Source organism: Salmo salar, chromosome 22 (assembly GCF_965601325.2).
Source record: "Salmo salar chromosome 22, fSalSal1, whole genome shotgun sequence".
Lineage (NCBI taxonomy): Eukaryota > Metazoa > Chordata > Actinopteri > Salmoniformes > Salmonidae > Salmo > Salmo salar.
Genome location: NC_138312.1, coordinates 36,150,895 through 36,170,938, shown reverse-complemented (window position 1 = coordinate 36,170,938; position 20,044 = coordinate 36,150,895). Strand labels below are relative to the sequence as shown.

General features: G+C 42.3%; 2 protein-coding genes across 5 annotated transcripts in view; one reads left to right on the top strand and one right to left on the bottom strand.

Annotated features, from left to right (window-relative positions):
- Nucleotides 1-2,908: 2,908 nt before the first annotated feature.
- LOC106583273 (ras-related protein Rab-5B) lies at nucleotides 2,909-7,601 on the top strand. The gene is made up of 6 exons (XM_014167236.3): nucleotides 2,909-3,073; nucleotides 3,849-4,192; nucleotides 4,479-4,630; nucleotides 5,015-5,137; nucleotides 5,247-5,340; nucleotides 5,720-7,601. Exons 2-6 carry the CDS (start codon nucleotides 4,033-4,035, stop codon nucleotides 5,842-5,844), a joined length of 654 nt encoding a protein of 217 aa, XP_014022711.1. The 5' UTR covers nucleotides 2,909-3,073; nucleotides 3,849-4,032; the 3' UTR covers nucleotides 5,845-7,601.
- Nucleotides 7,602-9,826: 2,225 nt separating this feature from the next.
- The window catches only part of LOC106583274 (uncharacterized), a 31,738-nt gene continuing 21,520 nt past the window's right edge, over nucleotides 9,827-20,044 (bottom strand). For all 4 annotated transcript variants that reach the window (XM_014167238.3, XM_014167237.3, XM_014167239.3 and 1 more), the window contains exon 6: nucleotides 9,827-13,750. In XM_014167238.3, coding sequence (XP_014022713.2) covers nucleotides 13,076-13,750 — 675 coding nt within the window. In that variant the 3' untranslated portion in view covers nucleotides 9,827-13,075. The remainder of the gene's footprint in view (nucleotides 13,751-20,044) is intronic.

Below are 20,044 nucleotides of genomic sequence, written 5' to 3'. Positions count from 1 at the left end.
TACAATACATTTACATCATTTAGCAGATGCTCTCATCTAGAGCAACCTACAGTAGTGAATGCATACATTTCATCCATTTTTTCTCCATACTGGTCCAGACAATAAGTGCCATAGGTTCTTTAATGACCTCAGTGAGTCAGGACACCCATTTAACGTCCCATCCGAAAGACAGCACCCTACACAGGGCAGTGTCCCCAATCACTGCCCGGGGGCATTGGGATATTTTTTATACCAGAGGAAAGAGTGCCTCCTACTGGCCCTCCAACACCACTTCCAGCAGCATCTGGTCTCCCATCCAGGGACTGACCAGGACCAACCCTGCTTAGCTTCAGAAGCAAGCCAGCAGTGGGATGCAGGGTGGTATGCATGCAATATGTCCTGAGTCGAAATGATACAGTCCTGAGCCGTTTTTGTTAAGGCGCCCTCATGTGACGTAAAAGGGAACAGGCTCCGGCACACCAACATCACAGCAGACCTCAGTTCAAATGCTATTTGAAATCTTTGAAAAGCTTTGAGCCTGCCTGGAGTGCCAGGTGAGCAGGGTTTTTACCTTTAAGACTTTTTTATTGTTCCATTGCAACAGGCAAGATCAAATGAAGCACAGCTAAAATATTTTTTATTCTTTCAAATATTATCAGTACCCAGGTTTGCAACACAGTAAGGCTGTGATGGACACAGTAGCAGTCTTTCACAGTATCCAATGTGAGTAGTGGTTGATGTTTATAATGGTGATTTCCATAAGTAGGACAGATGTCCCAAGGTTCCGTAAACAGGAAACAGATACACTGTATTCTGGCTTCCTCTCAGAGCGACAGGGTCAACACTTACCCCTGTCTGAGGCCTAAAAATACCTGACTTCAGGAAATTAGGACATTGTGCTACTACAGTGCATTCCACTGTCCTGACATCATTGTACATGTTAATTTACAAATATGCTAGGTAGGCATCTGAAGTTAAATACCAAAGTTAAATGACAGTGGCCAGTTAAACAAAACCAAAGAATGGTTTTGTTTACAGAAGATAGCTGTATTTGGTATCATTAATTTAAGACATGAAGGTCAGTCGATATGGAAAATGTCAAGAATTTCTAAAGTTTCTTCAAGTGCAGTCGCAAAAACCATCAAGCGCGATGATGAAACTGGCTCTCATGAGGACTGCCACAGGAATGGAAGACCCAGAGTTACCTCTGCTGTAGAGGATAAGTTCATTAGAGTTACCAGCCTCAGAAATTGCAGCCCAAATAAATGCTTCACAGAGTTCAAGTAACAGATACATCTCAACATCAACTGTTCAGAGGAGACTGTCTGAATCAGGCCTTCATGGTCGAATTGCTGCAAAGAAACCACTACTAAAGGACACCAATAAGAAGAAGAGACTTGCTTGGGCCAAGAAACACGAGCAATGGACATTAGATCGGTGGAAATGTGTCCTTTGGTATAGAGTCCAAATATGAGATTTGGGGTTTTTGGTGTCTTTGTGAGACGCGGTGTGGGTGAACGGATGATCTCCGCATCTGTATTTCCCATCGTGAAGCATGGAGGAGGAGATGTTATCGTGTGGGGGTGCTTTGCTGCTGACACTGTCTGTGATTTATTTTGAATTCAAGGCACACATAACCAGCATGGCTACCACAGCATTCTGCAGCGATATGCCATCCAATCTGGTTTGGGCTTAGTGGGACTATCATTTGTTTTTCAACAGGACAATGACCCAACACACGTCCAGGCTGTGTAAGGGCTATTTTACCAAGAAGGAGAGTGATGGAGTGCTGCATCAAATGACCTGGCCTCCACAGTCCCCCGACCTCAACCAAATTGACATGGTTTGGGATGAGTCGGACCGCAGAGTGAAGGAAGAGCAGCTAACAATTGCTCAGCATATGTGGGAATTTCTTCAAGACTGTTGGAAAAGCATTCCAGGTGAAGCTGGTTGAGAGAATGCCAAGAGTGTGCAAAGCTGTCATCAAGGCAAAGGGTGAAATATATTTAGATTTGTTTAACACTTTTTTGGTTACTACATGATTCCATGTGTTATTTCATAGTTTTGATGCCTTCACTATTATTCTACAATGTAGAAAATAGTAAAAATAAAGAAAAACCCTTGAATGAGTAGGTGTTCTGTTCCAGTAGTGTACCCATTGATTCTTAAAGAATATAATTTATAGATGCCTCATAAGCTTAGTTCTACTGTTGCAGCCCATCAGAACCCAAAATATAAATTTGTTTGAAAACAATGTAAGTGTAAACCAGCCCTGTGGAGACTCAAAACATGGTTAAAACTAGAATTTTGATATCATGGATGGTCTGCCCTTTTATCCATAGCTCTGCCCATGATTTGAGAGTGGTTACATTTCTCCAGTCCCAGCAGGCAGCTGTTTACCAGAACAGTGGTGTGTCCACTTTGTAATTTGTTAAATGCATATTGCCCCTAATGCCTTTATCAGTTTATTACAACTGTCTTACCACATCATAACAAACAAATTAAGGACTTGCATTTTTTAGTTTCAACTGCTGTCAAAAGACAAAAATAAGCAATTATATTATATATTTTCTATCCTCAGCTCTATTCTGCTCATATCTAGCCTATTCTATTCTTTGCTCAGCTCTATTTTGCGTAGCTCTTCTATTTTATTATGCTCAGATACAGTCCTAGTCTGTTCTAGCATTTTCGTTCACTATTAAGTAATGTCATTTTGATAACTGTTTCAAATGACAAAGGTTTATGATGTGAGTAAGAGTTGATAGATATTTTATTCTATTCTGCTCAGATCTATTCTATTGTAGAGCATTTTATCATTTTTGCCCACCAAAACCTTCACTACCTCGACCATAGGAGTTTTGTTCTGGGGGGTTCATTTCAGAACACTACTCTGGAGGACGAGACTACTTTGCACTCAATAGCTTACATCTCTTCCCCGAAAGTTTCTGTGGAGGAAGGATAGACTTTTACCAGTAGACAATTGGGTAAAAAGCTGTCAATCTGTTACCGCCCCAAAACACCGGAATTACGAGATGGGACAACGCAGTCTTTATCTCAACTAAAAAGACAAAGGATAAACAGCAACATTTGCCAGGTATAGTCGCAATGCAATTTAAAACAAACAAAATCTGAAGTTATTTTGTGTGTAACGACGGTCTGATGTGACCACTCTGGGGCGCTGTCGACAGATTCCTTACGGACGGGGTCGTGTTGATTTGCGGTATATGACCTAGGGACAGGAATGGGGTTTATCACTAATGAGTGGACTGTAGAAGTGGGGGAGGGGTTGATAACTTATTAAATGGTTATTAAATATGTATAGCATATAGGCTTTATGTCAACCAACCATCTGTAGGCCTATTCCTAGTAGGGAATAGTAAGTAACATGTTACATTGTTGCGGGGTAGCCAACCTGGACTCCGCGGTCGACGTGGGGCCTATAGTCAATGTAAATTAGTCTTTGAGGCGAGGGCAGGCTGGGGTACCTATAAGCCTAATGGTCAACTCAGTGTTGCAGAAAGATGAGAAGAGAAAGTCTGTTTTGAAAGATATTTTCTGCTACATTTGCCACGTAATTATTGATGCTATTGAATCCTTTTATTTTCACTCATTGTTCAGCTGTAGGCGAACAAATAAGAGATGGTTTTATAAATCAGGTTTTAGTAAGTAGCCCAGGCTTTTAATGCTTCCTAACTACTAGTGGCTATTCCCTAGATTAAAACTGATTACAGCAGCATGCAAACTAGAGTGTAGATATATTTTGATTTAATATGTGTTTCACGGGTGATTGTGTGACAGGTTGCCATTATGATAAAAGTCCAGATTCTGGGATACATCTGTTGTTTTTTTTGTATTTTTTTGTCTTATAGATTTCCATTTTACATCTGGCAGACGGGTTCCATTGTCCTTGAGAGCGGTACCCCCCCACCCCCCGCACACTGCTCCTCTCTCCAGCTGTCACTTGAACCTCCTTTTCCTTCTGTCCCCCCACTCTCAACACCCCCCCCCCACCCTCAATTTCCCCAACAACCCCCTCACGGACACACAGCCCCGATGGCAGGGCGCCCATCCCGACCCAGTGGCCAGCCCCAGTCCAGTAAGGTGAGCCAGTTTAAATTGGTTCTACTGGGGGAGACATCAGTGGGGAAGTCCAGCCTGCTGCTGCAGTTTGTCAAAGGCCAGTACCAGGACTTCGGGGAGAGCACCATTGGGGGTAGAGTACCAACCATACACCAGAATACTCTCCTCTGTAGACCAATATGACTTCTTCTTCAGGTCATTTTTTTCAGACTTTTACATCTGGTCATCTGACCTCCTCCTTTCTGTTTGTCCATATGATAACATTTTCCACAGAGAGTTGTTCACATTTTGCACACTTTTCCTCTATCGTTCTTTCTATCTGACCCACAAAGTTTTCTTTTTCCTCAATCTACGTATCCGTCAACTCCTCTCACTACTATTTTGTAGGCTAAAGCATCTCCCATGTTCTCTTCGCTCAGCGGCCTTTCTGACTCAGATGGTGAGTGTGGACAGTGCCATGGTGAAGTTTGAGATCTGGGACACGGCTGGTCAAGAACGCTACCACAGCCTGGCACCTATGTACTACAGAGGAGCTCAGGCAGCCATAGTGGTCTATGACATTACAAACACAGTATGTACATCTTAGATGATAACATATCCCTCTCCTTTATCAAATGGTCCATCTCCCCCTTTATCTCTCTATCTCATCCCCACTCTCACAATCCTCCTGTCCAGCCCTTCTCCTTCCTGCATCATGACTCCTATCTTTTCCCTGTTCAATTCCCCATCTCTTTTCCTCGCACTTTTTCCACTCATATGTAGTGAAGTCTTTCACCAACAATGCTTTGCGTCTGTTAATTATTCTCGCCATAAATTTCGCAAATATCCTACATTTACACTATACCACTTGTGCAGAAGTTTGAGCCAGATGTTTGAAAAGGACATGCATTTCGGGCTAGTATATCTTCCCTGTTCATTCTGGCCATATCTCATCTTTATTTCCTTCTCTGGATAGGAGACCTTTGTACGAGCCAAAGCCTGGGTGAGCGAGCTCCAGAAACAGGCCAGTACAAACATGGTGATAGCCTTAGCGGGCAACAAAGCCGATTGGTCTGCTAACAGAGCGGTGGAGTATACGGTAGGCTCCTGTGTGTATACCTCACACCCAAGATATCGAGATAATGGCCAAATGCTTGTGCAGTGATGTGTGTGTGTAGCAGGTCTGTATGTCTGTGGTGTTTTTTCAGGACGGTCAGGGTTATGCTGCTGACAACAGTCTTCTCTTCATGGAGACCTCTGCCAAGACAGCCATGAATGTCAACAACCTCTTCCTGGCCATAGGTGAGTCACGTCTGACGCGCCATCATCCAAATTCATAGTGTTGAAATGGGCTGTTGGAGATGACACTGACTTTCTTTCTCGAGGGCTTCCATATTTAATGTTATGTACTCGTTATCAGTCAAAACTAATCATAACACAATTCCTAACAGAGCATTTGTTTTTGCTAGGATAGTTTACTCCTTACCTTGACACATCTAAAGGATGTCCCTCTGTATCCACAAGAGGGTGATAAAACCTCACTGTACACCCAAATATGAGCAGCGATCTCCTTGTTTATACCGTTTCCATCTCAACTATAAGCAACACATACTATAATTGTTCTATGTGGTCCTCTATGTTGATATACAGTACCTTGATTTGTTGTCTCTCTTTTTTCTAGCCAAGAAACTGCCCAAGAGTGAGCCACTGGGTGGAGTAGCTGGCAGTGCTGGGGTTCGAGGAGGACCTCCAGTGGACCTCAGACAGCCTACCCAGACCAGCCCTGCCCAGTGCTGTGGAAACTGAGGAGGGATGGGGGAGAAGAGAAGCAAGCTCACATCTGAGGGAGGAGGGAAGTTTAAAGAGATTTTCCAGAGAAAAGAAAGGAGCGTAAAAGAGAGAAGTGTAGCATGCAAATTAATTAAAGGAATGATAAGGGACAAATACACTGTACAAAACATTAGGAGCTCCTTCCTAATATTGAGTTGCACCCACCCAACTGGTCAAGCTATGTCATGGAAAGAGCAGGTGTTCTTAATGTTTTGTATACTCAGTGTATGTAGATCAATGGGAGGAAAACACACACTACAATAAGATGAACTTCTATTAAAGTTATCACTTCCCAACATGTTTTTGTCAACTCGGCACTACTGGACAGCCACTGACCCAGCCAGATAAAATACACTTACTGTATGGTCTGTACATGATCTTTATGCTCTTTAGTCTTAGCTATTATCATAACACTCCTCTAACCTTTCCACATTTTCGTGGGTTTATTTGATATTATGAAAATAAATTAAATGATGTTGAGATACAGACGGCATTGTCCCATCTCGGTGTTTACACTCAGCAGTTCTCCCAGTAGGCTAGAAACTAAGGCCTATTGAACACGTGGTGTGGGGTTATGAAGTTCTTGGCAAATGCTGCCAATCTGAGGACACAAACAGGAAGTGACATCACATTGGTCTTTCAGGCGGTACAGTCACACTAGGCCAAAGCGATTAAAACAGAGGCGGAGGCCAAATGTCTGTTTGCACAAAGCACACAGATCATTTCTCTGAGAACACATGGTCAAAGCTCCCAGCAGTCCCTCCTATGACTGCATAGCAAATTGCTTTTATCCATGTTCATTTGCCTCTCTATCATAGTTGGACATTTATATTATCAGCTCTGCTTTACAGTTTCTGAGCCTCTCACCAGTACTATGTAGTCCCTAAAAGAGGAAGTGACATCAAATGTAAGTTATTTTTTTCTCACCACATCTCCTCTACTAATAAACGTGCAATACTAAGGTGTACTCAGTTGGCCTGTACTATAGGAATGTTTTCTATGTTGCAGTTAGAAATAGGATGTATAGAACCATGTACAGTACAGGTAATCCTAATGTTACAGACTGTTCACCGGTGATGGTTGAACAAAATTGTTGGCCAATTGCATAGAGATGGTGATAAAAACAGTGGTACTAAGACAATGAGAAGATCATTTCTTGTGGTTTGACAAAATCAATGTCCTTTATCCGATTTGCCTCTTGTTTCTGTCCTGTTTTAATTACCACAGACGCATTGCTCACTGCAAATATTACTGTGTTATAGTTTCATAGAATTCCCTGGCTGTGTATTGTTTTATAAACACAAAGTATATATTTGTCTAATGGTGTTCCAATATAGCATCATAACAGGCACTATATGCCCACTGGATCTCATTTCAAGTCTTGTATTATCAAGCTTTTTATAACAATGTGCATTGCCCATGTATGCATATCCTATATCGCAGTCTCAATGCCTTGTTTTAAAATGTTTACAAATAAGTGCCTTTCTTTTTTAATCTTTAATTGTTTGTTGGTCTATACATGTGCAGTTTGATAATACATAATTGATGTGATAACATGTTGTAAGATGAAATATTTTATACACCTGCACATTTCTCTATTTCTTCTTTAAAATAATGAAATTCATTCTAAAAATACATACAATTTCTTATTAGATAACTATTTGGTGAAAACATGATGATAAAGCATAAGCATTACCACTCAGGAAGGAATAAAGCAGTTTTTTTGTGAAACATTTATTTGTGCCATTTTAGAGCATGTCATATGATTTTTATTTAACCTTATTTAACTAGGCAAGTCAGTTAAGATCAAATTCTTAATTACAATGACGGCCTACCAGGGAACAATGGGTTAACTGCCTTGTTCAGGGGCAGAGCGACAGATTTTTACCTTGTCAGCTCCGGGATTCAATCTTGCAACCATTCGGTTACTAGTCCAACGCTCTAACCACTAGGCTACCTAGTGGTTAGCAGGAAATCCTGTATGCGAGTGCAAACCACAAAACTAGTTGTACAAACTTACTGTAGAATGCTTCTGCTAATGTATCACACAATTTGTGCCAAGTATAGAAATCATTTTGTATTAAAGATACAGTTGAAGTCGGAAGTTTACATACACTTAGGTTGGAGTGATTAAAACTTGTTTTTCAACCACTCCACAAATTTCTTGTTAACAAACTATAGTTTTGGCAAGTCGGTTAGGACATCTACTTTGTGCATGACAGTAATTTTTCCAACAATTGTTTACAGATTATTTCACTTATAATTCACTGTATCACAATTCCAGTGGGTCAGAAGTTTACATACACTAAGTTGACTGTGCCTTTAAACAGCTTGAAAATTCCAGAAAATGATGTCATGGCTTTAGAAGCTTCTGATAGGCTAATTTACAATTTGAGTAAATTGGAGGTGTACCTGTGGATACATTTCAAGGCCTACCATCAAACTCAGTGCCTCTTTGCTTGACATCATGGGAAAATCAAAAGAAATCAGCCAAAACCTCAGAAAAAACAATTGTAGACCTCCACAAGTCTGGTTCATCCTTGGGAGCAATTTCCAAACGCCTGAAGGTACCACGTTCATCTGTACAAACAATAGTACGCAAGTATAAACACCATGGGACCACGCAGCCGTCACACCGCTCAGGAAGGAGACGCGTTCTGTCTCCTTGAGATGAATGTACTTTGGGGCGAAAAGTGCAAATCAATCCCAGAACAACAACAAAGGACCTTGTGAAGATGCTGGAGGAAACAGGTACAAAAGTATCTATATCCACAGTAAAACGAGTCCTATATCGACATAACCTGAAAGGCCGCTCAGCAAGGAAGAAGCCACTCCTCCAAAACTGCCATAAAAAAGATAGACTACGGTTTGCAACTGCACATGGGGACAAAGATCGTACTTTTTGGAGAAATGTCCTCTGGTCTGATGAAACAAAAATCCATAATGACCATCGTTATGTTTGGAGGGAAAAGGGGGGAGGCTTGCAAGCCGAAGAACACCATTCCAACCGTGAAGCGCGGGGGTGGCAGCATCATGTTGTGAGGGTGCTTTGCTGCAGGAGGGACTGGTGCACTTCACAAAATAGATGGCATCATGAGGTAGGAAAATTATGTGGATATATTGAAGCAACATCTCGAGACAACAGTCAGGAAGTGAAAGCTTGGTCGCAAATGGGTCTTCCAAATGGACAGTGACCCCAAGCATACTTCCAAAGTTGTGTCAAAATGGCGTAAAGACAACAAAGTCAAGGTATTGGAGTGGCCAGCACAAAGTCCTGACCTCAATCCTATAGAAATTTTGTGGGCAGAACTGAAAAAGCGTGTGTGAGCAAGGAGGCCTACAAACCTGACTCAGTTACACCAGCTCTGTCAAGAGGAATGGGACAAAATTCGCCCAACTTATTGTGGGAAGGTTGTGGAAGGCTACCCAAAACGTTTGACCCAAGTTAAACAATTTATAGGCAATGCTACCAAATACTAATTGAGTATATGTTAACTTCTGACCCACTGGAAATGTGATGAAAGAAATAAAAGTTGAAATAAATCATTCTCTCAACTATTATCCTGACATTTCACATTCTTAAAATAAAGTGGTGACCCTAACTGACCTAAGACAGGGAATTTTTACGTGGATTAAATGTCAGGAATTGTGAAAAATTGAGTTTAAATGTATTTGACTAAGGTGTATGTAAACTTCTGACTTCAACTGTACATTAGTAGTTTTTCAGAAAATACTTAAATGTTTCTCAAGATAAATTGTGACAAGTTGCATTAGAAATATGACACATAACCGTTCATCAACATAACAGGTACTGTATTGCGTGTTTAGAAACCTTAAGTACATACTGAACAAAAATATAAACCCAGCATGTAAAGTGTTGGTTCCATGTTTCATGAGCTGAAATTTAAAAAAAATCACAGAAATGTTCCATACGCACAAAAAGCTTATTTCTCTCAAATGTTGTGCACAAATTTGTTTATATCCCTGTTAGTGATCTTTTCTCCTTTGCCAAGATAATCCATCCACTTGACAGGTGTGGCATATCAATACGCTGATTAAACAGCATGATCATTACACACAGGTGCACCTTGTGCTGGGGACATTGAAAGGCCACTGTAAAATGTGCAGTTTTATCACACAACACAATGCCATATATGTCTCATTTTGAGGGAGGGTGCAATTGGCATGCTGACTGCATCAGTGTCCACCAGAGCTGTTGCCAGAGAATATAATTACCATTTCTCTACCATAAGCTGCCTCTAATGTTGTTTTAGAGAATTTGGCAGTACATCCAACAGGCCTCACAACCGCATACCACGTGTAACCACGCTAGTCCAGGACCTCCACATCAGCTAAGGAGTATTTCTGTCTGTAATAAAGCCCTTTTATGGGGAAAAACTCATTCTGATTGGCTGGGCCCGGCTCCCCAGTGGGTGGGCCTGGCTGCCAAGTAGGTTGGCCTATGCCCACCCATAGCTGCCATCTTGCACAGTCATGTGAAATCCATAAATTAGGGCTTAATGAATGCATTTCAATTGACTGATTTCCTTATATGAACTGTAACTCAGTAAAATCTTTGAAATAGTTGCATGTTGTGATTATATTTTTGTTCAGTGTATCTCCAGCAGAAACAGAAATTCAGGCAACAGAAACAGAATAGAAGTAGTAACATGTAAATCACAAGTATCAAAGTTAGAAAGTAACATATGTAAACCTTATTCCTAACTTCACATCCCTTCCACTAAGAGCTCCATTCTGACTTGAGATACACACAAAGCCCCAACAATACACAAAACCTAGTGTTGATGGCAGTGTACGATTTGCACCCAAGTTCACATTCATATTACACACGCAGTAAAAAAGACTTCTAGGTAGACATGGAAACTTAGCCAATTTCAAAAGGTGAGGATTGGAAAACAGATCAATTCCATTTGACTTCGCTAGCTTCAAATATGGACAGAAATGTTGATAAAGTATGCGTCCCAAATGGCACCATATTCCCTTAATAAGGCACTACAAAGAGAATAGGGTGCCATTTGGGATTCATTTTAGGCCATAAGAAAATGTATAGGTAGCAACTCCAAGTCAAAAGATTATCATCAGGTCTTGTGTTAATGGTTAGGGGTAGAAAAATAATAAAAACAAAGGATATATTGTCCAGCAATGTCAGATACAAAACGATAACATGTAAAGTTTCTCCCAATTCAGTAGTTTCACTGCAACCATGCAAGCATGACCTTAAAAGCACTGAGTAGCATGCAGTACTGTTACTGTACGTGTAAATAGAAAATAGTATCAGGTATCATTAAAGTTTTACAATTAAATGGATTATTCCCTTTGTCAATCATGCTAGTATCATACTAACTTCAAATGATGGATATCTGATAATAACTAAAGCTAGATTAAGATCAATAAATTCATATTCAATGTTTCAAGTTCATCTTTCATATTTATAAAATGCCTTAAGGTGAGGCAGGAAAGGCACCAAGTACTTCTTAGATAAAATAAATGTTGACGTGAAACAATGATGGTTTTATACCCATAAATTCCCTAAAAACATTCCCTGTAGTATAGTAGCTAGCTCCTTGGCTGCCTGCTATTGTGATTACAATCTTGCCAGCATCTGATCTTATAAGAGCACAAAAACAGCTATAATCGTCTTACAACTCTAAAGTATATAGAGCTGAGCAATTAGTGCTTTTTGAGGTCGCCTTGGTTCGATTATAAAAAAATAATCACGGTTTTTGATTTTGGTTTAGATCATTTCTTTAGACATTAAATGCACTATGTGGATTGAATTCTGCAACACAGAACAAAACAATGAATAAAGTCCCATGATGGTAGTGACTGCCAATTACTGCTTATCATTTATTAACCATCATTTAATCACTTTACTTGAAAAAAATATTTCAGTTGTGTATATTACATTTGTTTTATTTGATTACTTTATTATTTCATTCCATCATCTCATCTCTATTGAGCTGCTGTATATGGCGTCTGACAAAATCACTATTTTAGTAGTTCTTCAAAGTAAATAAGGCATACTTTTATGACTGCTGAATACCAACTATCAATCGCTTAGATCAAGTATTTTCAGATAGAGATACCTCACGAAGCAACTGCTCTATCACTCTCAATCACACGTTCTTCTGTCTCTTCTCTCCATCTGTGTCTGCCCCACACAGACTGGCCAAGTATGCGCACAATGGATTATGGTCATTGTAGTTAATTACCACATTTCTGCGCAAAACTAAGTAGAATATTGGCCTGTTGGAAACTACAACTCCCTACTAGATCGCACAGTTCGGCTTGATCGGATTTATCTCTAGAGAAACTGCACATTGAGCTGATAGAAAAAAAACTGAATGAAATGGCATTCAAATAATTGAACCTTAAACATTTTTGTTAATCGCTCAGCGCTATCAGTATGTGATCTATAAATCACATAATTTGACTGTTTAGAATGCTAGAGGTCTGTGGTGTGTCCTGAAACATATCTGATAGTTCAGTGTACGCAAACAGTCTTAAGTGGTCATCAGTCACTAATAAACAGAGGGAGGTAATCTGCCCTTTGTGCCGAACGGCAGGAAAACTAAACACGTAAGTGCAACCTTGCAAGTCATGCCAAGGGAGAAAGATTGACTAAAGAGACGTCTGTAGACATTACTGGAATTCCACCGTGCCGGATTGCACTAAGACAACTACCAATGTTGACATTACCCTTTTATAAACACTTGATCGATGTATATATCATAGAAGAATGTAATTGTCTTTAGGGCAGCTGTTTTTAGTCAAGACCTTCGTGTTTTTAATGTAAAATGTTTTTGTTGTACTACATGTGTGTTTATAGTTTTGTTTAATATTATGTTAGTGTAAGTTGTTTTGTCTGAAATGTTGTTCCCCCTGCTGCTATTGGACCAGGTCTCTCTTGGAAAAGAGATGTTATCTCAATGAGAAACCCTGTATAAATAAAGGTACATTTAAAAAATATATATATATATAAAAAAACAATTGGTGTCGATGGATTGTATGAGCGCACTGATCCAAGAACAGATTTCTTTTAACCCTTTTTCAAGACGTAAAAAACGGTATGCACGCATGACTAAGTTGCTTTGGATAAAAGCTAAATGGCATATATTATATTATCAAGAGGGCAGACAGAGTGAGAGCACATTTGACCTTTCGTACCATAACAGTTCTGCAGCTCTTACGACAGAATGCAAGAATCATTGGGGTTTATGGGGTTCTTGGGATCGTTGCCATTCGACGGCTCTCCCTCATCATCATCCACCGGGGATCCTTCATCATGGGGCAGCCTTGGCCCGTCTTCCTCATCCAGCTCGGGCGTGTCAGCGCAGGCATCCTCGTAGGCGCTGATGCTGTCTGTGTCGTTGTTCCTATCTGGAAAGATGTCACACCTGTTCTCCTCCTGACTGTTCCCTGGGGTCTGGCTACCCAGCATCAATGGTCCCAAGGTCTTGTTGACCATCTTAGTGAACTTGGTGAAGCTGTCGTCTGCCCCTTCTTCTATGTCCTCAGAGTCCACAGAGGACCACAGCCGGGCGACGTGGAGAGGAGGGGGCCAGGTTGGACTGTCAGAGGGCTGCTCCCCCCTCCCCTTGAAGGAGGCGGCGATCAGTCCTCCAGCGCTGGTCTCCAATGGTAGTCCGTTGTTGGGCCCGGGACTCTCACTGTCCAATCGGATAATAGAGAGAGGCGCATCTTTGGTAGAATTGTCCTCATCCCTTGGTGCATCACTGACTTGTTCCTGTGCTTCTTTTTTTATTTTCATATCTTGTGCTTGTTGTCTAGCCATCTCCGCCTCCTTCTCCTGCTCCTTGACAAGTGTGTACACTGGTACTGCTGGAATGGTCTTCCTCTCCTGTGGAACAGGATGATATAACAGCTATATTAACCATTTTCACATAGTGCACTATATAGGGCGCCATTAGGGACGCAAACCCTGTACAGACCTCATTACAGCAGGGAAACAGACAGGTGTTACATCTTGAAGCTCACAGATCTTTACATTTAGATTTTCATACTGTAAAACTAGATGCAAATGTCAACAGGACACTCCAGGCTAGAAGTGGGTGATATGAAAACCAAATTCAACAAGAACAGTTGTATTATAATGACTTACACAGTCTGGGCTGTTACTATTACAAATGAGTCCAAACCTCTGTCAAATCCATTTTATAGCCTGTAGTACATCTTGTGCTATACTATCAATATATTTATAGCTCTATTTGCATGGTTTGAGGCTAAGTCGAAAATATACAGGTTAAGACAACGTCGTCATTAGTCTCGGACCAGTGCCGTTGCTAATTACTAGCGCTGTTGTTAACTAGCATAGTTAGTCCCATTGTTGCAAAGTTATGGGATATTAGAATCCAGTTGACTTCACCTGTATTTCTTCAACATAGGTTTGAGGCATGGGCTGGGAAAGTAGCCAGGCCAATTGTCACATTACCGTTTCCCGATTACAATAGGAAACAGACAGCATCTGCATATCTGTTAGTAAGTGGGCTGTGGGCAAGCCATCCTAAGGCAGAGCTCGTGCTGGGTACAAGGCCAATGCCATTTGACAAGACACACACACACACAGTCTTGGGTCACACTGGACTTGCCCAAGCACAAGACCATGCTGATGATCAGATGACCAAATTATTACAACCAAAGTCTCTGAGTCACTGCAAATATTTATTTGTTTGAAAATCTACTGAGGTTTCTTAAAGTGAGGAGGATATAGACTGCCAGCTAGAATACATTGTTTAGCACTTCTTAGCGCTTTAAAGGGATAATAAAACCCCAGAAATAAAAATCATGAAACTCCTGTCAATTTGGTGAAAACCTATGTTCTATCAGTGGGTAAAATAAAAATGTTCAGTGGGTAAAATTTTACTTCCATCTATGAAATCAGGAAATCATGTAGGAAAGTTCTATAAGGGCGGCAGATAGCCTAGCGGTAAGATCGTTGGGACACTAGCCGAAAAGCAACATACTCTGCACTCGCTCTGGGCAGAGAGGACCTGCGAGCTGAACTCGGTGAGATAACATTCCTAAATTGATAGTGCAGTTAGCCAGCTAATTCACATGCTAATATTGACTTTGGTATTATTGTGTGTAGATACATTTGCTAGCTAACTACCTAATTATTGTGGGTTTTGTAGTTCAACAGATTTCCACAATAATTTTCACGTTACTACCAATGATTTATATACTGCTCAAAAAAATAAAGCGAACACTTAAACAACACATCCTAGATCTGAATGAAAGAAATAATCTTATTAAATACTTTTTTCTTTACATAGTTGAATGTGCTGACAACAAAATCACACAAAAATAATCAATGGAAATCCAATTTATCAACCCATGGAGGTCTGGATTTGGAGTCACACTCAAAATTAAAGTGGAAAACCACACTACAGGCTGATCCAACTTTGATGTAATGTCATTAAAACAAGTCAAAATGAGGCTTAGTAGTGTGTGTGGCCTCCACATGCCTGTATGACCTTCCTACAACGCCTGGGCATGCTCCTGATGAGGTGGCGGATGGTCTCCTGAGGGATCTCCTCCCAGACCTGGACTAAAGCATCCGCCAACTCTGGACAGTCTGTGGTGCAACGTGGCGTTGGTGGATGGAGCGAGACATGATGTCCCAGATGTGCTCAATTGGATTCAGGTCTGGGGAACGGGCGGGCCAGTCCATAGCATCAATGCCTTCCTCTTGCAGGAACTGCTGACACACTCCAGCCACATGAGGTCTAGTATTGTCTTGCATTAGGAGAAACCCAGGGCCAACCGCACCAGCATATGGTCTCACAAGGGGTCTGAGGATCTCATCTCGGTACCTAATGGCAGTCAGGCTACCTCTGGCGAGCACATGGAGGGCTGTGCGGCCCCCCCAAAGAAATGCCACCCCACGCCATGACTGACCCACAGCCAAACCGGTCATGCTGGAGGATGTTGCAGGCAGCAGAACGTTCTCCACGGCGTCTCCAGGCTCTGTCACGTCTGTCACATGTGCTCAGTGTGAACCTGCTTTCATCTGTGAAGAGCACAGGGCGCCAGTGGCGAATTTGCCAATCTTGGTGTTCTCTGGCAAATGCCAAACGTTCTGCACGGTGTTGGGCTGTAAGCACAACCCCCACCTGTGGACATCGGGCCCTCATACCACCCTCATGGAGTCTGTTTCTGACCGTTTGAGCAGACACATGCACATTTGTGGCCTGCTGGAAGTCATTTTGCAGGGCTCTGGCAGTGCTTCTCCTGCTCCTCCTTGCACAAAGGCGGAGGTAGCGGTCCTGCTGCTGGGTTGTTGCCCTCCTACGGCCTCCTCCACGTCTCCTGATGTACTGGCCTGTCTCCTGGTAGCGCCTCCATGCTCTGGACACTACGCTGACAGTCACAGCAAACCTTCTTGCCACAGCTCGCATTGATGTGCCATCCTCGATGAGCTGCACTACCTGAGCCACTTGTGTGGGTTGTAGACTCCGTCTCATGCTACCACTAGAGTGAAAGCACCGCCAGCATTCAAAAGTGACCAAAACATCAGTCAGGAAGCATAGGAACTGAGAAGTGGTCTGTGGTCCCCACCTGCAGAACCACTCCATTATTGGGGGTGTCTTGCTAATTGCCTATAATTTCCACCTGTTGTCTATTCCATTTCCACAACAGCATGTGAAATGTATTGTCAATCAGTGTGGCTTCCTAAGTGGACAGTTTGATTTCACAGAAGTGTGATTGACTTGGAGTTACATTGTGTTGTTTAAGTGTTCCCTTTATTTTTTTGAGCAGTGTATATAAACTAGATGACAGGGAGGAGGCGCTTTTCTAAAGCCAGCGTGGCTCCATTTTGACCCCCCCCCCACCACCATAGTAAGAAATATTTTGTTTTTGCCACATTTTTTCTATTACAGACAACTTATTGCATACTTTTAAATTGTATTATGTGAGCTAAACATAAAGTATATTTTTTCCTTAAAGTATAATTTCCTTAAAAGTACAATACAATGTCCAAAGTTGTAATGCTACTGTCACCACTACAACAACAAAAATGCATGTACATTTGTCCTTGAAACATTCAATTGAAATATTGTAGAATTCCATTCATCCTATGGACGACTGCTTCTTCTGGGGAGTGCCAATATGACCGATTGGTGACTTCAAAGCTTCTCATTTGCCAATACATACTGTAGCATCAGCAATTCATGGTTGATATACATCATTGGTTGCTACCAACCTTGCTATAATGACAAAATGAAACTTGTTCACAAAAAATATTGTTTTCACATAAACTCAGCAAAAAAAGAAACGTCCCTTTTTCAAGACCCTGTCTTTCAAAGATAATTCGTAAAAATCCAAATAACTTCACAGATCTTCATTGTAAAGGGTTTAAACACTGTTTCCAATGCTTGTTCAATGAACCATAAACAATTAATGAACATGCACCTGTGGAACGGTTGTTAAGACACTAACAGCTTACAGACGGTAGGCAATTTAAGGTCAGGGTTATGAAAACTTAGGACACTAAAGAGGCCTTTCTACTGACTCTGAAAAACACACAAAAAAAGATGCCCAGGGTCCCTGCTCATCTGCGTGAACGTGCCTTAGGCATGCCTCAAGGAGGCATGAGGACTGCAGATGTGGCCAGGGCAATAAATTGCAATGTCCGTACTGTGAGACACCTAAGACAGCGCTACAGGGAGACAGGACGGACAGCTGATCGTCCTTGCAGTGGCAGACCATGTGTAACAACACCTGCACAGGATCGGTACAGCCGAACATCACACCTGCGGGACAGGTAGAGGATGGCAACAACAACTGCCCGAGTTACACCAGTAACGCACAATCCCTCCATCAGTGCTCAGACTATCCGCAATAGGCTGGACTGAGGGCTTGTAGGCCTGTTGTAAGGCAGGTCCCCACCAGACATCACCGGCAACAACGTCGCCTGTGGGCACAAACCCACTGTCGCTGGACCAGACAGGACTGGCAAAAAGTGCACTCACTGACGAGTTGCGGTTTTGTCTCACCAGGGGTGATGGTCGGATTTGCGTTTATTGTCGAAGGAATGAGCGTTACACAGAGGCCTGTACTCTGGATCGATTTGGAGTTGGAGGGTCCGTCATGGTCTGGGGCAGTGTGTCACAGCATCATCGGACTGAGCTTGTTGTCATTGCAGGCAATCTCAACGCTCTGCGTTACAGGGAAGACATCCTCCTCCCTCATGTGGTATCCTTCCTGCAGGCTCATCCTGACAATGCCACCAGCCATACTGCTCGTTCTGTGCGTGATTTCCTGCAAGACAGGAATGTCAGTGTTCTGCCATGGCCAGCGAAGAGCCCGGATCTCAATCCCATTGAGCACGTCTGGGACCTGTTGGATCGGAGGGTGAGGGCTAGGGCCATTCCCCTCAGAAATGTCCGGGAACTTGCAGGTGCCTTGGTGGAAGAGTGGGGTAACATCTCACAGCAAGAACGGGCAAATCTGGTGCAGTCCATGAGGAGGAGATGCACTGCAGTACTTAATGCAGCCGGTGGCCACACCAGATACTGACTGTTACTTTTGATTTTGACCCCCCCTTGGTTCAGGGACACATTATTCCATTTCTGTTAGTCACATGTCCGTGGAACCTTTTCAGTTTATGTCTCAGTTGTTGAATCCTATGTTCATACAAACATTTACATATGTTAAGTTTGCTGAAAATATATGCAGTTGACAGTGAGCGGATGTTTCTTGTTGTTATTTAACACTGTTTAACATTGTTAATCAAAACAATGTGGTTTGTATGGAAGTCCAGAAAACAAAATCAGTTATGTCGAGATTACAACTTATTTATCTCAATCACTACATAAAATCGGATCCCAGCCGGGGAACCAACACAACGACGCTGTAGAAGGGGCAGACGGAGCGGTCTTCTGGTCATGCTCCGTAGACGGGCACATCGCGCACCGCTCCCGAGCATACTACTCGCCAATGTCCAGTCTCTTGACAACAAGGTAGTCGAAATCCGTGCAAGGGAAGCCTTCCAGAGAGACATCAGAGACTGTAACGTTCTTTGTTTCACGGAAACATGGCTCACTTGAGACACGCTATCGAAGTCGGTACAGCCAGCTGGTTTCTTCACGCATTGCGCTGACAGAAACAAGCATCTTTCTGGTAAAAAGAAGGGCGGGGGTGTATGCCTTATGATTAACGAGACGTGGTGTGATCGTAACAACATACAGGAATTCAAGTCCTTCTGTTCACCTGACATAGAATTCCTCACAATCAAATGGCGATCGCATTATCTACCTAGAGAATTCTCTTCAATTATAATCACAGCCACATATATCCCCCCAAGCAGACACATTGATGGCCCTGAACGAACTTCATTTGACTCTATGTAAACTGGAAACCACATATCCTGAGGCTGCATTTATTATAGCTGGGGATTTTAACAAGGCTAATCTGAAAACAAGGCTCCCTAAATTCTATCAGCATATCGATTGTGCTACCAGGGCTGGCAAAACCCTAGATCATTGTTATTCTAACTTCCACGATGCATATAAGGCCCTCCCCTGCCCTCCTTTCGGAAAAGCTGACCACAACTCCATTTTGTTGCTTCCAGCCTATAGACAGAAACTAAAACAGGAAGCTCCCACGCTCAGGTCTGTTCAACGCTGGTCCAACCAATCGAATTCCACGCTTCAAGATTGCTTCGATCACGTGGACTGGGATATGTTCCGCATTGCGGCGAACAACAACATTGATGAATACGCTGATTCGGTAAGCGGGTTTATTAGCAAGTGCATCGGCGATGTTGTACCCACAGCGTCTATTAAAACATTCCCAAACCATAAACCGTGGATTGATGGCAGCATTCGCGCAAAACTGAAAGCGCAAACCACTGCTTTTAATCAGGGCAAGGTGACCAGAAACATGACCGAATACAAACAGTGCAGCTATTCCCTCCGCAAGGCAATCAAACAAGCTAAGCGTCAGTATAGAGACAAAGTAGAGTCGCAATTCAACGGCTCAGACACGAGGTATGTGGCAGGGTCTACAGTCAATCACGGACTATAAAAGGAAAACCAGCCCCGTCGCGGACCAGGATGTCTTGCTCCCAGACAGACTAAACAACTTCTTTGCTCGCTTTGAGGACAATACAGTGCCACTGACACGGCCCGCT